Source organism: Bos taurus, chromosome 19, assembly GCF_002263795.3.
Source record: "Bos taurus isolate L1 Dominette 01449 registration number 42190680 breed Hereford chromosome 19, ARS-UCD2.0, whole genome shotgun sequence".
NCBI classification, from domain to species: Eukaryota; Metazoa; Chordata; class Mammalia; order Artiodactyla; family Bovidae; genus Bos; species Bos taurus.
The window spans coordinates 14,129,703-14,151,208 of record NC_037346.1 but is presented as its reverse complement, the minus strand read 5'-3'; the positions used below and the strand labels follow the sequence as shown (position 1 = coordinate 14,151,208).

The following is a 21,506-nucleotide window of genomic DNA, read 5'->3' as shown; positions in this document are numbered from 1 at the left end:
AGCCATGTGTAAAAGCTGAGTGGTCGTTTTCTCGGGTGCTTGTCGAGTATGGAGTTGGGGAGCATAGACTGAGGTTTCCCTTAGCCAGGATGAAATGTGACAGGACAGTAGTGTCATAGCTTCTCCTCAAGTGCACACTGATGATGGTTTGGAGGTCATGGCAGCTCTGGTATAAACCTGTGGTGCATTCAGTTGGAAGCACAGTCGTCACTGACATACTGAGAAATTTTTTATGTATAATTTTATTTATTTACTTTGGCTGTACTGGACCTTCTTTGCTTTGTGGGCTCTTCTCTAGCTGCGCTGAGTGGGGGCTCTTCTCTAGTTGCGGTGCGCAGGTGGCGTCTCTTGTTGCGGAGCATGGGCTCTAGGGTGCAGGCTCGACAATGTGGTGCACAGGCTTAGTTGCTCTGCACAGGGGTGGGGTCATACGGGGCCAGGATGTGGACCAGACTGTGTCCCCTGCATTGGCAGGTGGGTGCTTTACCACTGAGCCACCAGGGAAGCCCCTCACTGACATTCTTTTGTTTTCATCTGTGATAGTTAGAAATGCTTTTTCCCAGTTAGGAAGCAAAGTTAATTGAGCTGAAAACTTTTTATTTTGAATATTAGTTTCTTTTTACGGCTTGGCTTTTAATTTTGTTTGGTTGGCAAGCTCTTAAAATTGTAGATTTTAATTACATTTTATAGAAATGGCAGTTTCTTTAGCGTAACATCTACCTTTTTCAGTTAAGACCAGCCAGTGGTCTAATCAGAGGGTTGGCAGACTATGGCCAATGGGCTGAATCTGGCTCACTACCAGATTTTGTATGATCTATGAGTTAAGTGGTTTTTAATGCTTTAATTTTTTTTTAATAAAAAGAATATTTTGTGACATGCAAAAATTATATGAAATTTAGATTTCACTGTCGAAAAGAAAAATTTTATTTGAAAACAGAAACATTTATTTATTTATACAGCATCTGTGCTGCCATAGCAGAGTTGAGTGGTTGCAACAAAGACTCTGTGGTGTGCAAAATCTAGAATATAAAATTTGTACTACTGGCCCTTTACAGAAGAGTTTTGGTAACCCCTTATCTAAGTTCTTGGATCAGCTGACTTGTGCTTGAGATCTCTCTCTCCACCCCACCCCACCCCCACACACACACCACACACATACACACACACACCACTGTCCTCATACATTGTCAACTTCCTAACTTGCTTAAGTGATTATGCTTAATTCCAAAGACTCATTCTGCTGTACTATAAATTTGTTCTCACAAAAACTTTGGTTTTTTTGTTTATGATTCTACTCTCTAAAAGGCATGTAGAAATGATTTGTTTCAACTTAACTCCTGAACAACAACAGCAATTTGGAGATAACACAGTTGAAGATTTTCTGGAAAACCTTTTTCACACCAAACTCCGATGTGCTTCTTACTGAGTAAATATTTAGATTAGATCCGAAAGTTATAATGTTGATTCCTTGCTTTTTAAAAGTCTTTTCAATTGGCCTTTTGGGGTGAGCTGACCAAAGACAGTACAGTAGTGTTTCATTAGTAGTCCTGCATTTATCACCTACATTCCATTTTGGTTAAATTTGGCTTTCTTTCCATTTATTTTTTCCTTTCTGATTTTTAATGCCGCAGAATTGTCAGAGTACCAATTAAAAGTAATTAAGCTTATAAAGAAAATCTTGATTCAAAGGCACTATTCCTGACAGATAACAGCAGTCCACTGACAGAGGTGCCCGTATTTTCCTTTCCATCCATAAGGTTATATTTAATAGTATTTCTTTGAGTATCAAAGGTTTTTATTGGAGCTAGTGTTATTTTCTGTACCTAAGAATATTTTTGAAAGTTGGTCACTAATGGTGTCTGCCAAGCTGAGTATGCATGGAGTTCCAAAGATCCTATTTAATTGACACTGAGCGCTCATGGATGCTTTAGGGTAGAATGTAAAGCAGAATGTCCTCAGGAACTTTGATGTAAAACAGATCGTAGATGGGTCTATCTTTTTCCACCCCACAGGCTGTTGACTTATCTCTTGTTCGTTGGCTTTATGCTCAACTAAACTAGGCTTCTCGTCCTTAAGTTATTTTCATGCTCGTGATTTTAGGTTTCTATACTATGGTATAGCTTAGACTTATTCCCTATAGTAAGAAAACCTAAGAGCAATGTGATTTAAAGTTCTTTGTTTTTTTTTAAGTGAGGGTAGGGAATGATGGTGCAAGTGCCTTAGTCCACAGCTACTTTTAGGACGTGATAGAAATCACATTGCCTTTATTCGTCTAATTAAAATTATCTAAATACTTTGAAAATGAAAAGTATATATAGGAAGAAGGGGATTTGACTCCTGATTTTTAACTCACTGAAGTGAATCCTTCTGAAATTTCAGACACGTGCCTGTGCCCTGCAAGTTTTATCTGCCATCTTGGAAGGCTCAAAGCAGTTTCTTTCCGTTGCTGAAGATACCAGTGACCACAAAAGGGCTTTCACTCCCTTTTCCGTAATGATCGCTTCCAGCATTAAAGAGTTGCACAGATGTCTTTTGTTAGCTTTGGTGGCAGAATCATCCTCACAGACCCTCACTCAGATCATTAAGGTAAATGTGCCAAGATATCAGTGAGTTGGCAGAGGCACTTTCTCTACTTCAGTTTTGTGTAATGTTTATATTGCCCACAAATAAATTGACTTAAGAATATAAGTAATTTTATTAAAGATAACCTGATTGGAAGTCTGTTCTTCCTACTTGTCTGATCACAGCTATATGTGATCTTTGTATATGTGATCTCTTTGTATGGCCAGATAAATGATTTACTAAGACAATTCCTTTTAAGTTGTACCAAGTGCCCTTTTCCCTTTAAAAAGGGAAAAGAAAAAAAAGACTGATTTTCAAATGAATGTAAAGACTTTGTTTTTTAATTAAATGCTTTAAATTTTGTCTCTGTGCTGCGGCTTAATCAGGCCCATTAATGAGCTACTCTTTGTGTTTTGTAGTGTCTTGCAAACTTGGTATCAAATTCACCTTATAACCGTCTGAAACTCAGCCTGCTGACCAAAGTCTGGAACCAGATAAAACCTTATATCCGCCACAAAGGTTGGTGGTAGTTTGATTGCTTCTTTATATCAATAAAATCTAGATTACTAGTTTAAAATATTCAGAACATTTTTATAACACTAAGATAATTCTGTTTATTATCCTCAAACTTTGAGGGGAACCAGCTATCGCCAGAACCCTACTTTTGATAAGAAATAACTTGGAGAATCAGCTGTTAAGTTCAATGCTTTTTCAATGCATCAGTGCAGTGACTGGAGTATCCCTTTACAATTAAGACCGAGCAAATCGTAGAGGTTCTGCTCTAGTGGGGCTTCCCTCGTGGCTCAGCTGGTAAAGAATCCGCCCACGATGTGGGAGACCTGGGTTCAATCCCTGGGTTGGGAAGATCCCCTGGAGAAGGGAAAGGCAACCCATTCCAATATTCTGGCCTGGAGAATCCCATGGACTATATATATAGTCCATGGGAGTCGCAAGAGTTGGACACAACTGACGACTTTGACTTCACTTCTTCACTTCTGCTTTGGTATATAATAATTCGTAGTCTTTAGATATAAGTAGAAAATGGATAGACATATAGACATTTTCCTCTTTTTGGAAAGAAGTGGAATATAAAACCTAGTTTTGCTATCAGGATAATGTTGGCCTGATACAGTGAATGTGGAAGCATTTCTTCCTCTTCAGTTTTTTAGAATAGTTTGAGAAGGAGTGGTATTAAGTCTTCTTTAAATGTTTGGTAGAATTTACCTCACCCTTGAAGCCATCTGCTCCTGGGCTTTTGTTTTGGATGGAATTTTTTGATCAGTGATTTGATTTCAGTACTAGTAATTGGTCCCTGAATGTTTTTAGAAATTTATCCATTTCTTCTTGGTTGTCCAATTTGTTGGCATAGAACTGTTTGTAGTAATCTCTTGTAAATCCTTTGTGGTGTTGGTTGTATCTTCTCTTTCATTTCTAATTTTACAGATTTCGGTTCAGTTCAGTCATGTCTGACTCTTTGCAATTTGGGCCCTTTTATTCAGACTCTTTTATTGATTTGGACCCTCTATTTTTCTTGATGAGTCTGGCTAAAGGTTTTTCAATTTTGTTTATCTTTTTGAGAACCAGTTTTTGGTTTCATTGATATTTTCTATTGTTTTTGTGTGTGTGTGTGTGTATCATTTTATTTATTTCTACTCTGATCTTTATTTTCCCTTTGAGTTTGTTTTCTTTTTTTAGTTCCTTTAGGTATGAGGTTAAATGGTTTGTTTGAGATTTCTCTTACTTTCTGAGGTAGGCCTGTATTGCTATGAATTTCTCTTTTAGAACAGCCTTTGCTTTACGCAGTAGATTTTGAAACACTGTGTTTGCATTTTCATTTGTCTCAAGGTTTTCCTTTTTGATTTTTTTCAGTGACCTATTGGTTGTTTAGTGGCATGTTGTTTAGACTCTACTTGTTTGTGTTTTTCTAGTAGTTGATTTCTTGTCTCATAGGATTTTAGTCGGAAAAGATGCTTGATATGATTTCAGTCTTATTAAACTTATTGAGACCTGTGTTATTTTGCCTAATCCTCTGTTTGTATGTATCAGGTAGAGCAGCTGCATCTCCTGTTCTTGGCAGAGTGGCTAAGTGTAGAAGGTGAACTCTGAGGCCCGGGAGTGTGGTTCCCCCAGGTCACCAGAGCCCAGTGCTCCAGGAGTGTCCCTGTGTGCGTGGCGCCTGCCCTTCTGTTGCTCCTGGGCCGTGCTTTCTGCAGGTGTGGTAGTGTATGGGGTTGGCTCCCAGTGCAGCTGGCTGTAACTGGGAACTGAATTAGACGAGCATGTGTTGGGTGGGATCCACAGATCCCATGCTAATAAATTAAATGGCAAGAGTCAGAACAGGGACCTGCCGGTGCCTGGCTAAGTAGAGAGAGCAAGAGAGACGGGGGGAAAAAAAATTTTTTTTTAAGTGGCGCTCTCTAGCTTCTCAGAAACCCTCAGGCGCATGCTTTATTAGTAGTCAGTGAATCTCCTTCTTTGATCAGCTTCTTTTCAAACTGCTGTCTGTGTGCCATAACCTGGAGCCAGTGAGTTTTTGTGCACAGCCTTTTGGAGTGGATTCACAATTCTCTACAGCCCTCCGACTCTCTCTCAGGTGTAACCCCCACTGGTTTATGGGGGAATCATCTTCCTGGTGCAGGTCCCCTGGGCTGGGGAGCCCAACATTGGGTTCAGAACCCTCACTCCTCAGGAGGACCTCTAAGGCTGTGAAATCCCTCCTGCCTATGGTTTGTAGCACTCAAGGGGTGTAGGTCCCTCTCAGACCATGTCTCTGCCCCTCCTACTTGTCTCAATATGGCTTTAAAAAAAAATTTAGTTGTGGAAAATTTTTTCTGCTGGTCATCAGGTCGTTCTCTGAGATGGTAGCTCTACTTGACTGTAATTTTCCTCTCTATGAGAAGAGAGCCTACTGTGCCATCTTGTCCTGTCCCCTCACGTTAGCCTTTTGGACTCTACAGTGGCCCACCACTCTTTTTCTTTCTTTCATGATTGATTTTGGAAGGGTCTAAGCCAGTTGTCTTTTTTTTTTTGGCTGCACTGGGTCTTCTTTGTGGTATGCAGGGGCATCTCCCTAGTTGCTCGAGTCACATGGGACCTTAGTTCCCCAACCAGGGGTCTAACCCGTGTCCCCACATTGGAAGGTGGATTCTTAACCACTGGAACACCTGGGAAGTCCTACCAGTTGTTACAGTATGTCTCACCCTCAATTTGTGGGATATTTTCCTTATGATATTATTTAACTTATACATGTGTTTCCTGTAAACTGGAAGTTCTGTCTAGAGGTTTAATTAGATTCAGGTTAAACAAGAAAGTCATAATTCTTAATTGCCTGCACGGATAATTATGATCTCTGTGGTCACCGTTCCCATGGTGATAGGTTCTTACTGTTCCCTTTGACAGACGTTAATGTTCGTGTGTCAAGTCTCACACTGTTGGGAGCCATAGTGTCCACTCACGCACCTTTACCTGAAGTCCAGCTACTTCTACAACAGCCCTGTTCTTCTGGACTCAGCGGCAGCAGCTCAGCTACTCCTCACCTCAGTCCTCCTGAATGGTGGAAGAAGGCCCCTTCAGGACCCTTTGTAGAAGAAGGAGCTGTTAGCTCACCAAAGTTGTCTTCAGAGCCCTGCTGGCTCATTCGACTTTGCATTTCCATTGTTGTTCTACCCAGGGAGGATTCCTGTTCAGGTAGCGATGCTGGTTCTGCAGGAGGAAGCATCTATGAGCCATTCCCCATGCGGTTGGAGGCCTTGCAGGTAGGAGGTTTCATTTCCTCTTCTCTGAAATGGAAGTAATCATTCTTTTTCACGGGGCTTACCTGGTGGCTCAGCAGTAAAGAATCTGCCTGCAATGCAGGAGTCACAGGAGACACAGGTTTGATCCCTGGGTTGGGAAGAGTCCCTGGAGGAGGGCATGGCAACCCACTCTAGTATTCTCATCTGGAGAATCCCTTGGACAGAGGAGCCGGTCACAAAGAGTCAGACACAACTGAAGTGACCTAGCACGCGCACGCACACACACACACACACACACACACACATTCTTTCTTCACAGCGTGATTACTTCATGAGGAGTAAGTCTGAAAATAATGTAAAACCAAGCCATGTGTCATTGGTATTAGTGGGAATTGTGCGTGAATTCACGTTTAGGTGTGAATGCTTTGTTGTTTTGTTGTGGGGGGTAGGTGGAGGGGCTTGGTTGTAAAATGTCAGATTCATCCATTGCCAGCCATTTTAGTCATCTCAGGTATTATATGGCCAATCGGTGTTATAGATTATATAATAATTCTGAAAGAAATTATAGAGTTTATCTTTGATATCTACATTTGAAAATTAAAATAAATGTTTAGTTCTCTTTGGTCTTATATCTGCTTCAGTTCAGTTCAGTCACTCAGTCGTGTCCGACTCTTTGCGACCCCATGAATTGCAGCACACCAGCCCTCCCTGTCCATCACCAACTCCTGGAGTTCACTCAAACTCACGTCCATCGAGTCTGTGATGTCATCCAGCCATCTCATCCTCTGTCGTCCCTTCTCCTCTTGCCCCCAATCCCTCCCAACATCAGAGTCTTTTCCAATGAGTCAACTCTTCGCATGAGGTGGCCAAAGTACTGGAGTTTCAGCTTTAGCATCATTCCTTCCAAAGAAATCCCAGAGCTGATCTCCTTCAGAATGGACTGGTTGGATCTCCTTGCAGTCCAAGGGACTCTCAAGAGTCTTCTCCAACACCACAGTTCAAAAGTATCAATTCTTTGGCACTCAGCTTTCTTCACAGTCCAACTCTCATATCCATACATGACTACTGGAAGAACCATAGCCTTGACTAGATGGACCTTTGTTGGCAAACCTGTGTCTTAGGTCATACCTGAATACAGAAAAAACAAATACTTTAATCTAGGGTGGTTCTCTTCCTTTGAAGGAATAAATGTTTTGTTGTATCTGCTTACTTTAATCTAGGGTGGTTCTCTTCCTTTGAAGGAATAAATGTTTTGTTGTATCTGCTTAGAGACAACAAAATATTTTGTTATATCTGCTTTATTAGTAGACACCCTTAAGTGTTTGTTTAATCTTATTAATTAGGCACTTATTTTGCCTAATCCTCTGTTTGTATGTATCAGGTAGAGCAGCTGCATCTCCTGTTCTTGGTAGAGTGGCTAAGTGTAGAAGGTGAACTCTGAGGCCCGGGAGTGTGGTTCCCCCAGGTCACCAGAGCCCAGTGCTCCAGGAGTGTCCCTGTGTGCGTGGCGCCTGCCCTTCTGTTGCTCCTGGGCCGCGCTTTCTGCAGGTGTGGTAGTGTATGGGGTTGGCTCCCAGTGCAGCTGGCTGTAACTGGGAACTGAATATTAAAGTGTTGGTTTTTTCTGTATTCAGGTATGACCTAAGACACAGGTTTGGTCTTGGCGTCTGCTGCTAATTATCTGATTGATATTATACATGTCCTTTAACCTCTTAGGGTTTCCCTTGGTGGTTCAGTTGGTAAAGAATCTGCCTGCAGTGCAGGAGACCTGGGTTCAATCTCTGGGTCAAGAAGATCCCCTGGAGAAGGGAATGGCAGCCACTCCAGTATTCTTGCCTGAAGAATTCCATGGACAGAGGAGTCTGGTGGGCTACAGTCCATGGGGTCACAAAGAGTTGGACACAACTGAGCGACTAATGCACAACACTTTAACCTCTTAAACTTTTTCAGTCATAGTTTCTTCAGCTAGACTATTTAGTTAATACCACCTTTGAAAAATTGTTCCCGGCTTAAGTGAGACAATAATGATAATCTTAAACACATTTTGTAGATTATAAAGCACCATAAAATTATATGATAGCACTTAGTTGATTTTTAGTCATAAAATAAAGATTATGGTTGTTTTTCATGTTATTCAACATCAGGTTTAAGCCCCTTGTTGAGTGTGAGTGATTTCTGAAATACTGGAACACTTTTGGATCTTGCAGTCCTGCATTCCGTTCTCAGGGTTAATCCCGTTTTCCTTGCAGGTGTTGGCTCATCTGGCAAGGGGCTACTTTTCGATGACACAGGTCTACTTGATGGAGCTTGGAGAGGTGATTTGCAAGTGCCTGGGGGAGGCAGATCCATCTATCCAGCTTCATGGAGCAAAGGTAATTTTCATTAAAAGCCACGTGCTTTTCTCTTTTCCTCCTTTTAGGTTCTATCCTCTGCCACATGTCCATGAGTTCTGAGTTTCTTTAGGACATTTCAGGGAGGGAAGTGATACGTTCTTCTATTTTCAGCTCTACATATAAACCAAAAAAATTGATTTGGTAATAAATTAATGAAATATACTTGGTGATTTTGCTCCTGTTGAGAATGCCTCTGAGATGGGAGTTGCTGAGGAAAGAAAGAAAAGCAATTGGAAATTATTTTTCCCCTTGATTTGAAGTAGTCCGTAAATTGAAGTTGCTTTTTACCTCCATGGTTCTAATATTCATCTCTGATAATCTGTTTCTTTTATCTTGGCAGCTTCTGGAAGAACTGGGTACCAGCTTAATACACCAGTATAAACCAGATTCTTCCGTAGCACCTGATCAGAGAGTTCCAGTCCCCTTGGTAAGTAAATGTGTATTCATGGTTTTCTCTTTTCTTAGTGCTTCATTCAGTTTTATTTTGAGGTTCAGTGATGGTTTCTTTTGGTATCAGAAAGTATCAGAGAGTTTGGTTTCTTTCAGTATCGGAAATTATGGTTTATAATTTAGGATGAGTAGGTTTTATTTGCATTTCGTTTTATTTGCAGTTCAATATGTGGTAATACGTAACATAGAGCCAGCAATGGAAGAACCAGTTTTGTTGCACAAAACCTAATTCTGTTACTCATTATGCCCAAGAGACAGACTAGAATGCTGGGAAGAGCCCAGGATTTGGAATACCAAGTCATGAGATTAAACCACTTAATGAATATTATGAACATAATTTCCATGTTATAAAGCGGAATAAAAATCCTTGACTCACTGGACTTTTGGAAGATTGAATGAGGTGTGAAAACTGCCAGATAGATGTTCAATGAATCTTAATTTCCTTAACCCCTTCACTGCCAGCCCCTTTCCCCATTATTTCCATTAGATTTTGTGACTTAGATTCTTTGTGTTCCCTCCACACTGTGCCAGTTATTCTCTGGAGGAGGAACACGTGAGCCCACCAGAGAAACCTACATAGTGCCAAAAGCAGAGTCAGCTCTACACGAGTGAGGTTTTCTCCCTCTGCCCTCCTCGGCCTGCCCGTTCCTTTTCTCTTCACTGTTTCCGCATCCTTGCAGGGAATTAAGAATGTCTAGCCCTAGTCCTTCCCTAGACAGTCACTAAAACTGAAGTGTCACCATTTGCAGGGAGTTGTGTTGGGCTTCGCCATCAGACAGACCTGGGTTTAATCCAGACTCGTTCTCTTGCTCCATGTGACTTTGGGCAAGACTCTTAACCGCTCACACTTCGGTATTACTTCATATGCCAAAAAGGGATAGACTTTCTGTATTACTGATGTACTGTTGACTGATATTATCCTAAACACTTAGTAGCTTAAAGCCATATCCTACATTTATTCTCTCACATAGTTTCTGTGGGCCAGGGATTGGGGGCAGCTTACCTGATGGTTCTGGCTGAGGTCTCATGAGGTTACAGCCAGCTGCTGGCAGGGGCTGCAGTCATCCGAATTTGACGAAGATGGGTGGCACCTCTCCTGCGGTGTCTCACTCAGCCACATACCTTGCAGGTTAGCGCTGCCTGGTGGCAGATCTCACTCGCTCCCTCCCCTTGAGGACCTCCCTAGGGACCTGCTGGAGTCTTCTCTGTACAAGGCAGCCGGCCACCCTTGTTCAGTTGCTAAGTCGTGTCTCACTTTTTGTGACCCTAAGGACTGTAGCCCGCCAGGCTCCTCTGTCTGTGGGATTTCCCAGGCAAGAATACTGGAGTGGGTTGCCATTTCCTACTCCAGGGTATCTTCCTGACCCAGGGGTTGAACCCACGTTTCCTGCATCTCCTACAGTGGGTTCTTTACCACCGAGCCACAGGGAATGCCCTGGCCACCATTATAGCAGTTTAATTAAGAGAGAGCAAGATAGAGCTATAGGATTTTTATGATCTAGTTTTGGAAGTTCCTCACTGATCAGCCCAAGTCAGTGTGGAAGGGGATGGCCTCCTAAACATCAGGAGGTGAGGATCCTTGGGGGCCAGCTGGAAGGCTGGCAGCCACAGCTGTCTGTCATCTTCTGGTTTGGGGCAAGAGGGCCCAGATTGGGGGTCTGGGTGACAGGATTGTGGAGGTGAAAGAACTGGCACATGGGTACATGGCAAAATTTAGGACTAGGTCCATGGGGAGGAAATGGAGACACCAAAACCCCAGACAGATTTGCATCTGGGGCGTGATTCTTCGGGCTTTTAAAGGCATAAGAAGGAAACTGTTAAAGGCACTTGCAGATGCCTCCCTTGAGGGGCACTGAAGTGAGAACATCTTCCAAGTGCTCAAAACAGAGCTTTTTGTTCAGTTGAAGAATCTCCACTGTGCACCGGGCGCTGTGCTGGAGACTTCACACACAGTCTCACATTTTATTATCACACAAGCTCAGCCAAGTAGACGCCTTTGCCCTGCGTGTACTGAAGAGGAACCAAAACTTAGGTTCAGCGACTACCCAAGGCTGCAGAGACGGGAAGCAGCGGCTGGAGGCCTCAGCCCCAGCTCTGCCTCTGGATCCAGCACATGGCCTCTGGGCCACCCTGGAGCTCCGACCCTGTGCCCACCGAGGGCAGCTAGAACGAGCGCCTGGCTGCGGGTCGGTTGATCTGATTCTAGTCCAGCCCTGCTGCCCACGAGCAGGTTACCTCTTTGTGCCTCAGTTTCCCATGTGAAAATGGAGGTAATGATACATTCTTCATTTAGTGGGGCTGAAATTAAAGAGTTCATGGGGGCACTTCCTGGTGGTCCAGTGGCTAAGACTCCATGCTCCCAGTGCAGGGGGCCTGGGTTTGATGCCTGGTCAGAGCACTAGATCCCACATGCCGCAGCTAAGAGTTCACATGCCACGAGCGAGAGAAGATCCCAGGTGCCTCAGCTAAGACTCAGTACAGCCCAAATAAATAAATAAATGTTTTTTAAACATGCAGTGCATTGATACGTGGAAAGCACGCAGCGCAGCACCCGGCGTTGGGAAGCTCTGTAGAGTATAAGCTGTTGCTGTCCTCTTCTTGTCCCCATTACTACCGTCACTGTTGCTGCCTCACTGTACCAGACCGTGGAAGCGTTTAATTAGTTGCTTTCTAAAGTTCCTTTCATTGCTGTTAGGAAGTACTAGTGAAAGTGTTTGCAGCGAGCGACTGCTTTAAGGAAAACGCGCCGTCACTGGTCCCTGGCGGTAGTGTGAGCAGCGTGCTGGCTCCACTGTCATCTCCCGGGCCGCACTTACAGCTCTACCTGTTCCAGGTGGTGACGTTCTGGACCGCGATGCTCAACGGTCCTTTACCCAGAGCCCTGCAGAACGCAGAGCATCCGACGCTGCAGGCCAGCGCCTGTGACGCCCTGTCTTCCATCTTGCCGGAAGCCTTCGGCAGTCTGCCGGTAACCTTCGGGGTGTTTTCTCATCTTTAATTTGTGATGCTAAGCATGAGAGCTTGAGTTTGATTTTGACTCTTTTGAACCACTATTCATCATCTCTGAGGAAAAGGTGCATGTTCTACCTGAGTATAGGGTGAGGGCAAAGGAGAACAGCACTGAAATCTTAATGTCTCAGGGGAGCTTTTCCTCCCTGTGCTTAGAAGGCAGGATTGGGGGTGGGGGGAGGGAGAGTAGCAGAGGCTTTGAACTCATATTTTAGGATTTCAAATCTATAAGTTAGAAAATCCTAGCTCTTTGGATTTGAATCCTAGTTGGTTTAAATCCTAGTAGCTCTTCTGCCTTCTAGCTCTTTGGTTATCTTAACTTCTATAAAATTTAGTTTTATCACCTATAAGATGGAAATGATATGTGTGATAATGTGAAGCATGTGAAAATGCCTACTTTGGTGCCCAATACATGTTGTGTTTAGACTGCTGCTTCCTTTAGCCCTTAATGGCATTTGCATCCCTTCTTATTTATATAAATTAGTTTTTATAAGGAAGGCAGCATGATTAAAGTAGGAGAACAAAATGACCTGATTCCCACGGTGGTAGAGGTTACATGTAGTCACGAGGCTGTGTGATCCCTGTCTCGAGTGGGTCCTCTGATGTTAACTGGATCTGAGTTGAACCTTTGTTCTCTGCCAAGTTAGCCTCAAAGACTCAGTTGTGTTCACCTCCCTGACTGTGGATTCAACACAGACATGTCACAGTCACTTGTCGAAGGCAGTGGCTCACAACTATTTCACTCACGCTTTTGCGTGGCCTCCCTTTCTTATTGCAGAGCGACAGGCAGATCCTGTGCATCACGATGCTGCTGGGGCTGAACGACAGCAAGAACCGTTTAGTGAAAGCTGCCACCTCGAGAGCCCTCGGGGTCTATGTGCTTTTTCCTTGTCTCAGACAGGTCAGTGAGCCCACATAACTCCACCGTGCCACTTTATAGTCATTTTATTACTCTTTGTGATGATATAGAGCTCCTGAAATGGACAGTAAAGGCGATTAAATTGGTTTGGAATCTGGTTTCCTTAATTGCTACTAAAATATGCTAATGTCTATAAGAGTTGACTCATTGGAAAAGACTCTGATGCTGGGAGGGATTGGGGGCAGGAGGAGAAGGGGACGACAGAGGATGAGATGGCTGGATGGCATCACTGACTCGATGGACGTGAGTCTGAGTGAACTCCGGGAGTTGGTGATGGACTGGGAGGCTTGGCGTGCTGCGATTCATGGGGTCGCAAAGAGTCGGACATGACTGAGCGACTGAACTGAACTGAACTGATAGTTCATTTAACTATTTTGCACTCTGACCAGGACCCTAGGCCAGTGAATGTTTAAAGTAATATACAGTGAAAAAAAGAAGTGAAATGGGACATTACCATACAATAGTAATAATTTAGAAAATTAATAAAATTTTAATACAAAGAAACAAATTTCTCCTTCACTTTTATTTGTGACCTTTACCTCATTGAGAAGTGTGTAAGTGAACAGGATGTGGTTACAAGTGTGTTTCATTGTTCACATCTTTTCCCAAGGTGATCATCAAGCCAAGCGCAGGATTCAGAGATAATTGTCACAGGCCAGGTTATAAGATGTTTGCAAGAGCAAAATCTGTAGTCTCCTTGAGTGTGTATCGCATGTATCAGAATCATGGGAGACCTTCCCGTAGAATTTTAATGAGTGTCTAAATTTCATATAAGAAAACAATAAATTGATTAAATGAATTTTGATTTAAAAATACAAGTTTGTGGTAAAGGCTTATATAGCTTTATCTGAAAACAAATTTGAGAACTTTGAAGGCAGCAGTGTGAACTCTTAAGGTGACTACAGTGTTCTGTTTTGTTTACCTCACAGGATGTCATATTTGTTGCAGACACAGCCAATGCAATATTGATGTCACTTCAGGACAAGTCTCCTAATGTCCGGGCCAAAGCAGCCTGGTCCCTCGGCAACCTGACCGACACTCTGATTGTCAACATGTAGGTGACTCAGCTCATTGTCTCTGGTTGACTGCCAAGGCCAAGGTCCCAAGAGGACATCTTTGATCCTACTAGAAAGGAATTAGCAGTAATTCCCGTATATTATGTAGTCAGTCTTGCTGCTTTGTTTTGTTTTATATTCTGTATTTATATTTGTTTTATATACTATTAGTAACCTGTTTTTAATATATATATATATAAAATACTGTATGCTGATACAAGTAATATATCCACATTATAGAAAATGTGAAAACTATAAAAGTAGAAAATCAAAACCTTGGTAATAGTTGCCCTGTTTTTAAATACTGTATTTGTATATTTTTAAGTAATGTATTCACAGCTTTATCCCCTAATTTCCCTCTCCAGAGGCCACTGCTCTTACACATACACAAGTATCTTGCTTTTTGTTCTTTCACTCTAGACATGTAACATGTATAAGCATTCTGCTGACTTCTGTAGACTTTTTATAAGTTGTTATTTGTTATTACACAGTCTTCACTATGTGCTCATTATTTTGCCATTCCCCTGTAACTGAACGTTCGTGTTAGTGTAGGTTTTTATATGCATTGAACATTTTTGTGCGTGAAATCTCCATTGTGAGATACCCTTTTTGGTTATATCCCTAGATGTAGACCTACTAAATCAAAAGGTGTAAACCCTAAATAAGTTCTCAGTATAATCTGAACAGATATGTGGAGCTGTTTCTGTAATTACACTGAGTGAGTATATTTGCACATGTGTATGTGTAGGTGGGTTTTACAGTTAACATGTTTTGCTTGCTTTGGGTGGGACAGGGAAACACCAGACCCAAGTTTCCAGGAAGAGTTCTCAGGCCTCCTGCTCTTGAAGATGCTGCAGTCAGCTATAGATGCTTCCAAGGATAAAGACAAGGTAGGCTGACAGCACAGCCTCATATTTCTCAGTGAGACACTTAGTGTATTACAGTTCTATCTCACCAAATTTATCCCTGTTCAAAGGAGATGGAGAGAGTGCTCAGGGTGTATAGTGTACACTCCATACTTGACAGTTTCCTTCCTATCTCATGAAAAATAGCAGTGCCGTTTGTAAGACTATTCCATGCTTGCTTTTTCCAAAAATCTCTTAGTAGAATTGACAAGTCAGAAAGATGAGCAGCTTGGCTTTGAATATTCCCTGTTACACTATTAAGTTTTAAAAGTGTAGACGTGCACTTTAGGGTCAGGAGACATCAGCCGAGTTCAAATCCTGGCTTGCCCTTTAGTAGCTGAGTGACCTTTGGTGCATTATTTAACTTCTTTCAAGGTGAATTTCCTCATCTGTGACCTGAAAATCATTCCATATACCTCACTGGACTCCAAGATGCCTTTTATTACAGCACATGATGCCTTTATTACAGCACCTAGCATAGCACCAGGCCCAAACCAAGTGCTTGACTTAGTCAGTGGTTCTGAAGACTTGGGAAGCCCTACCATAGGTTAATTCCATCAGAATTGGTTTTTGTTTTCTTAAAAAAAGCTCCCCAGATGATTCTAGTATGCTGCAAAGTTTGAGACTTTAGGCAGAAAAGTATTGGACTGGAATTATGAAACCTGGGTTTTCCAAGCCTTGCTGCAAATCAACCGTGTCCCTTAGCCCCTGGGCCTTACACACCATCTCTGTAAAACAAGGAAGATAGACCTCTCTGAAGTCCCATCTGACATTAAAAAAATCAGGGCAAGGAACTGTAGAACCTCACCTCTCTGATGACTCAGAATGTTGACCCCACGAGACCTTGCAGAGTTCTAAGAACTTACACCTTTACAAGCTACATTTTTCATTATCTCATTGCTTTAAGATGTTTTGGGCCTCCTGTTTGGTGTTTCGATTTCTTTTTTTAAACTAAAATTATACTTTCTGACACATATCTTTGGCAAAACAGATTTCTGATGCTTTTACATCTTACTCCAGGTAAAAAGCAATGCAGTCCGAGCCCTTGGAAATTTGCTCCATTTTCTGCAACCTTCTCATATAGAAAAACCCAGATTTGCTGAAATCATTGAGGAGGCTATCCAGGCCCTGATTTCTACTGTTCTGATTGAGGCTGCCATGAAAGTCCGATGGAATGCCTGTTATGCGATGGGAAATGTATTTAAAAATCCTGCTCTTCCCCTCGGTAAGAACGTCTCCTTCTCTCTGATGGAAGGCTTCTTTGGGCAATACACACCCGTCTCCATTATTAATAAAACCACACTGTTACTCATGGTATTTTACTGAACACCCCAGTTTAAGGGAAAAGTGAGGTAAATCATGGTCTATATATTTAAAGGGGTATTGTGTTGCCACTTAAAATTACATTTACAGAAAGTTTTTGATAATCTGGGAAGATAGTTCTGATGTTAAGCAAATGAAAATGAGATATGGAAATTGTTTCTACAGTATGATCTCAATAAATGGGTAGAAAAAAGACTGAAAGGAAATTAACCTAAATATTGACAGTGATTGTCTCTCAATGGGATGATAAGTAGGATTCTTTTCTGCTTTTTCAAAATTTCCTGCAGTGAGCATACATTGTTTTAGCAAACAGGAAAAAAAGTTAAAGGGGAAACAGACATGGGAGAAAGAGGGTTTAACTGGAAATCCCACAGGAGATGTTGGCCCCGGGGTGGAATGCTGCAGGCAGGGAGGGATCTGCCTCTGAGGATGACAGGCCCCGCACCTCGGTACATCATCAGCGGCTGATAGCTGCTCTGGGGTCTGGATCACAGCCTCCAGATCCCACTTGCTGGAATTGCCAGCATTTCTGAAACACAAGGGTGTCTTCCTGGAGAAGTGACGTTCTTCTGGACCAGCAGAACCTACGTCGCCTTAGGGAGGTCTGTTCTGCTCCTTGTACTGCCAGAAGTGTCCAGGCAGACCAGTCAGCCGGGAGCCTCGGGGCTTCATCCACTGAGGAAGCAGCCTGAAGTGGCCTTCGGCACTGGCACTCTTTGGACTGGGTGTCTCCCTCCTGTCTTCAGAGGCAGCAGAGGAGTCAGGAAGGGCTGGGAGCATTAAGGAAGCTGCAGTTTACTCTGCTGCCCATCTTGAGGAATAAGAACTCCCAAAACAGAGTGTGTAGTGGTAGCTCTGACGAAAATAAAGCTGGCTGACGTTCTGGGGCCAACAGGAAGGGAGCAAAGACAGAAATCTGAGCATCATCTTCTCAGTATTAGGAAATTGAGCCTCCAGTTAATCTGAGTACTCTGTCCCCCAGTCACTGCCTAAACAGTATTTTCCTTTCCTTTGCAATAAAATGCAGGACCCGCTTTTTAAGTGAGAATTAAGTGAAAACATGGAAGGACTAACTTGAGCACTAGTGTATGTGCTTCCCTCAGCTCCCCTCTCTCTCCCCCCACTTACTTTTAAACCTTCATTTGCTCTAATGACTATGGATTCTTTCTAGAAACAGCCCCGTGGACCTCCCAGGCCTACGACGCCCTGACATCAGTTGTGACATCATGCAAGAACTTCAAAGTGCGCATCAGATCAGCCGCCGCCCTGGCCGTCCCCCGCAGGAGGGAGCACTATGGGTCGGTCGAGCAGTACGCTCAGATCTGGGATGCCCTGGTCACCGCCTTGCAGAAGAGCGAAGACACCACAGACTTTTTGGAGTTCAAGTACTGTGCCAGCCTGCGGACCCAAATCTGCCAGGCGCTGATTCACCTCCTGAGCTTGGCCAGCCCCTCAGACCTGTCCTGCATCAGGAAAACCCTCGAACTGCACAGGGACATGGTCCAGTCCTATATCCTACAGTTTTTAAAATCAGGAACAGAGAGAGATGACACCGGAGCACCCCACCACCCGCAGGAAAGAGACCAGATGGTCAGAACGGCCCTGGGGCACATAAACAGTGTCCAGGCACTGGCTGGCGACCCAGCCAAAAGGGCCATCATGGCCTTTTTGGAAGATACCCTGACCATTTATTCTGACTCATCTGGATCTCAAGTAGCACCCTTAGGATTAACCCATCGGTGAATAGTCCACCATACTTTCCAGGTGTCAGGTGGAAACAGGAAGACCTGAGCTTGAGCATCAGATGTGTGGGGTTTCATCTTAGGGGCAGAAACAGTCCTTTCACTGTTAATTTAGAACGGGTGAGCAGCTAATGAAATTTTTCTCAGAGGGCTCATCCACGTTGCAGAGTGGTTCCACTGCCTTGGCTGTGGCTGTGGCTGTGGCTGCGGGAACCTCTGACTTGTGCATCTGGGAGCCAAGGAGTTGGGTTGTCCTGTGGACTGAGTAGGCTTGGGTTCTAAAGAGTGGTCTCAGAAGCGTATTAAACAAAGGAAAAAGCAAAAGGATTTAGGAGTTAGAATGTTGTATCTTGTGCCTCTGGGAATTGTTTTTCTTTTGTAATAAACTCATGTAAAGCAGTGTGCCCGTAGTCTACCATTTTTGTCAAGTTGCATTTATAGAAAGCTGCAAGCAGAGCTGCTCTTCAGCCTGTTCATGCTGGTTCAGCTATATCGGTTGCTAAAATACTGAATCAGTTCCTTTCGGGTTGATAAATAGCTATTGCACTGAGCTCCCCGAGTGGCACCCCTGGAAGCCCCCTCCATGCCTTCCCACAGCCCTGTAAAGATGAACTAGCGTTCAGGGCCCTCTGGCCAAGGCCCATGTCCATTTCAGCCTGGCCATAACATCAGCACCTATTTGAATGTCCTAACGCCCCTTAGGAGAATGTGGTCCCCTATGCTGAATTTTTGGTGATTTTGCCACCTTTGGATTTGTGCCTTAAAAAGGATTATTTGTTTAATTTACATGATTACAAGGAGAAGTTTTTAGATTATATTTTGATAATGCCCAAGCAGTTATAAAAGTCGTTTCTCATTGAAACATTATTTATGTTTAAATTTTGCATATGTCTCTTGACCACCAACTTTATTGTAAGTGATTTCAGTCAGGAATTTAGGGATATATGATAAAAGATCCCACACTTCCACTTGATGTGGATAATTAAGAATCAGGGTACATAGAGTGAGTTTTGGCAGTAGATTACGACTCAGACGGTAGAGTCCGCCTGCAATCCTGGAGACCAGGTTTGATCCCTGGGTTGGGAAGATCCCCTGGAGGAAGGAATGGCTACCCACACCAGTGTTATTGCCTGGAGAATTCCAATGATGGAAGAGCCTGGTGGGCCAGAGTCCCTGGGGTCGCAAAGAGTCAGACATTACCGAGTGACTAACGATATTTGGCAGTATATCATTTAACTGCAGTTACTTCGCTTAAAATACGTATTTTAGAGCATCCATGTGTCCTTTTCTTCTCCTTTACCCTTAAGTTACCCTCTCCCATCTATGTTGCTTTGTTCAGAAAATACGTTTAGGCAGAGACTAGGGAGCAGAGTATTCAAATAGCTGAAGTCTCACTTCTTTTTGTTGGTAGAATACCAGTTTCCACAGCATGAGACTACCAGCACAGTAAAAACCACCACATGAAACATTGTCTAGACTTGATTTTCTTTGGAGGATTCTGGGCAAGAATTGTTACAGAGCCCATGGAACTGAGTTGAACCTGTACCAACCCTGTCTTGAATCTTAGAACTTCCTTTTCTTGAAGGAGTATATTCTTAAGTAGCAGCTTGTTTACTTGCTATTTTCATAAAAGTAAAAATATGCCATATATAACTCATGCCTGGTTCTTTGAGCTTTCACTGGTGGGTTTCTTGATAAAAGATCTCTGAAATGATTTTGAACGGTTTCCCTTGCTGATTCACTCTTACCATTTGCTTACTTTGAATAAAATTTTTTTCTTTCTAAACCTTTCACTGCCTTTGAGGTTTCCAGGTTTCTGAAAACAGATATTAATGTTCATGTGCAGGAAGAAACCAAGGCTAATAAGCACTCCCAGAAATTCGTAAGTGTGGACTGAGGGCTTCTGTCCGGGTCGGATGCTACTTCTCTTCGCCCTGTGACTTTGTGGCTGTACACCCAGGCTGAAGGCTCTGGAAAGCTGCCGTCATGGAAGGAAGCCACCCAGAGAATAAAGGGCCAGGATTTATGTGCTGCAGAAACAGTAGGAAGTCTGGCTCTGATTCAGAATGCCACATTCTGAACTTTCTTTTGATACATGATACCGATGTTTCTCCTGATATTTAAAAGAAGAAATTTGGAGGAGGAGTCAGCTTGGCACAGAAGTCTAGAGCAAACTCATTGAATCAAGAGCATTAGGAAACATCACTTACCTTCCAACCTTTGCTGTGAAACTCACTGATAATAAACCCACTTCTAGAGCCCAAGGAAGATGCACTGTAACCTCTTGCAGATTTAGTTAATGGTAGAGTCAGTGCCCTAAGGTGATGAGAGGTCAGACAGAAACCTCGTCGAGGAAACCAGGCAACAGCTCCCCTGATTCTGATATTTGTGCGTGAATCCAGACCAGGAGCAGAAGCTCACCACCAGCTTAAGTGAGTTCTAGTTACTCTGGTTCATTCGGCCTTCATGTCATTAACAGAGTGCAGTGGTTGAGAGCCTGGGCTTAAATCCTGGCTCTGCTCTCCATCTGTGACTGTCATTTCACCTCTTATGCCTGGTTTTCTCATCTTTGAAATGGGGATGATGGTGCCTGCCTCATAAGGATGTTACAACAGTGAAACGTGTTAATACGTGGAAAGTTCTTTAAACAACTTTTGTTGTTGTTGCTAAGTCGCTTCAGTTGTGTCAAACTCTGTGGGACCCCATCCCTGGGATTCTGCAGGCAAGAACACTGGAGTGGGTTGCCATTTCCTTCTCTAATGTGTGAAAGTGAAAAGTGAAAGTGAAGTTGCTCAGTCGTGTCCGACTCTTAGCGACCCCATGGACTGCAGCCCACCAGGCTCCTCCATCCATGGGATTTTCCAGGCAAGAGTACTGGAGTGGGGTGCCTTTGCCTTCTCCGAAAACAACTTTTTGTACTCCATAAAGTCAGTTGTTTGTTTTCCTTAAATTTTCAGAGCACCAGGCAGAAGCTGTCAACACACCATGCGCTTCTGTGATGCCGGTTGAACAGCTGGAATCCCCTGACTGCACTTCTAGGCAGTGAACCTGGATCCAGCAGGGTGGGATGGGCACTGCCCCCAGGACGTCTGTGGCCAGCCAGAAACAGTCCCCTGTGGGTCCCCACAGATCCCTAATGGGCAAGGGCAAGGACTGCAAGTGAGTTCTGCCTTGTGACCCGTCCCTGAGAGCCAGTCTTCAGAAATTACAGATCCAGTTTACACAAACTTCGGAATTACACCCGTTTTTTAAATAACAACTCTTCTTAGTAATTATGTCCTTGGGGAAGTTTCTAGACCTCTAATTAGTAAAAAGGGGATAACTACCTCATAGAGTTTCAGGAATCAGTCACATAATACGTGTAAAGCATTATCTTGGAGCCAGCACAAAGCAGACACTGCCCTCGTTACCCTT

The 21,506-nt window shown here is 43.3% G+C and overlaps 1 protein-coding gene across 1 annotated transcript in view; it reads left to right on the top strand.

The window, feature by feature from the left end:
• Positions 1-18,491, top strand: part of HEATR6 (HEAT repeat containing 6) — a 32,618-nt gene extending 14,127 nt beyond the window's left edge. Inside the window, exons 10-20 of the mRNA NM_001191445.1 lie at positions 2,380-2,586; positions 2,982-3,081; positions 5,962-6,317; positions 8,546-8,668; positions 9,030-9,116; positions 11,973-12,107; positions 12,927-13,049; positions 13,997-14,121; positions 14,916-15,012; positions 16,048-16,252; positions 17,522-18,491. Of these exons, the coding sequence (NP_001178374.1) occupies positions 2,380-2,586; positions 2,982-3,081; positions 5,962-6,317; positions 8,546-8,668; positions 9,030-9,116; positions 11,973-12,107; positions 12,927-13,049; positions 13,997-14,121; positions 14,916-15,012; positions 16,048-16,252; positions 17,522-18,093 (2,130 nt within the window). The 3' untranslated portion in view covers positions 18,094-18,491. The remainder of the gene's footprint in view (positions 1-2,379; positions 2,587-2,981; positions 3,082-5,961; positions 6,318-8,545; positions 8,669-9,029; positions 9,117-11,972; positions 12,108-12,926; positions 13,050-13,996; positions 14,122-14,915; positions 15,013-16,047; positions 16,253-17,521) is intronic.
• The last annotated feature ends 3,015 nt before the right edge of the window (positions 18,492-21,506 follow it).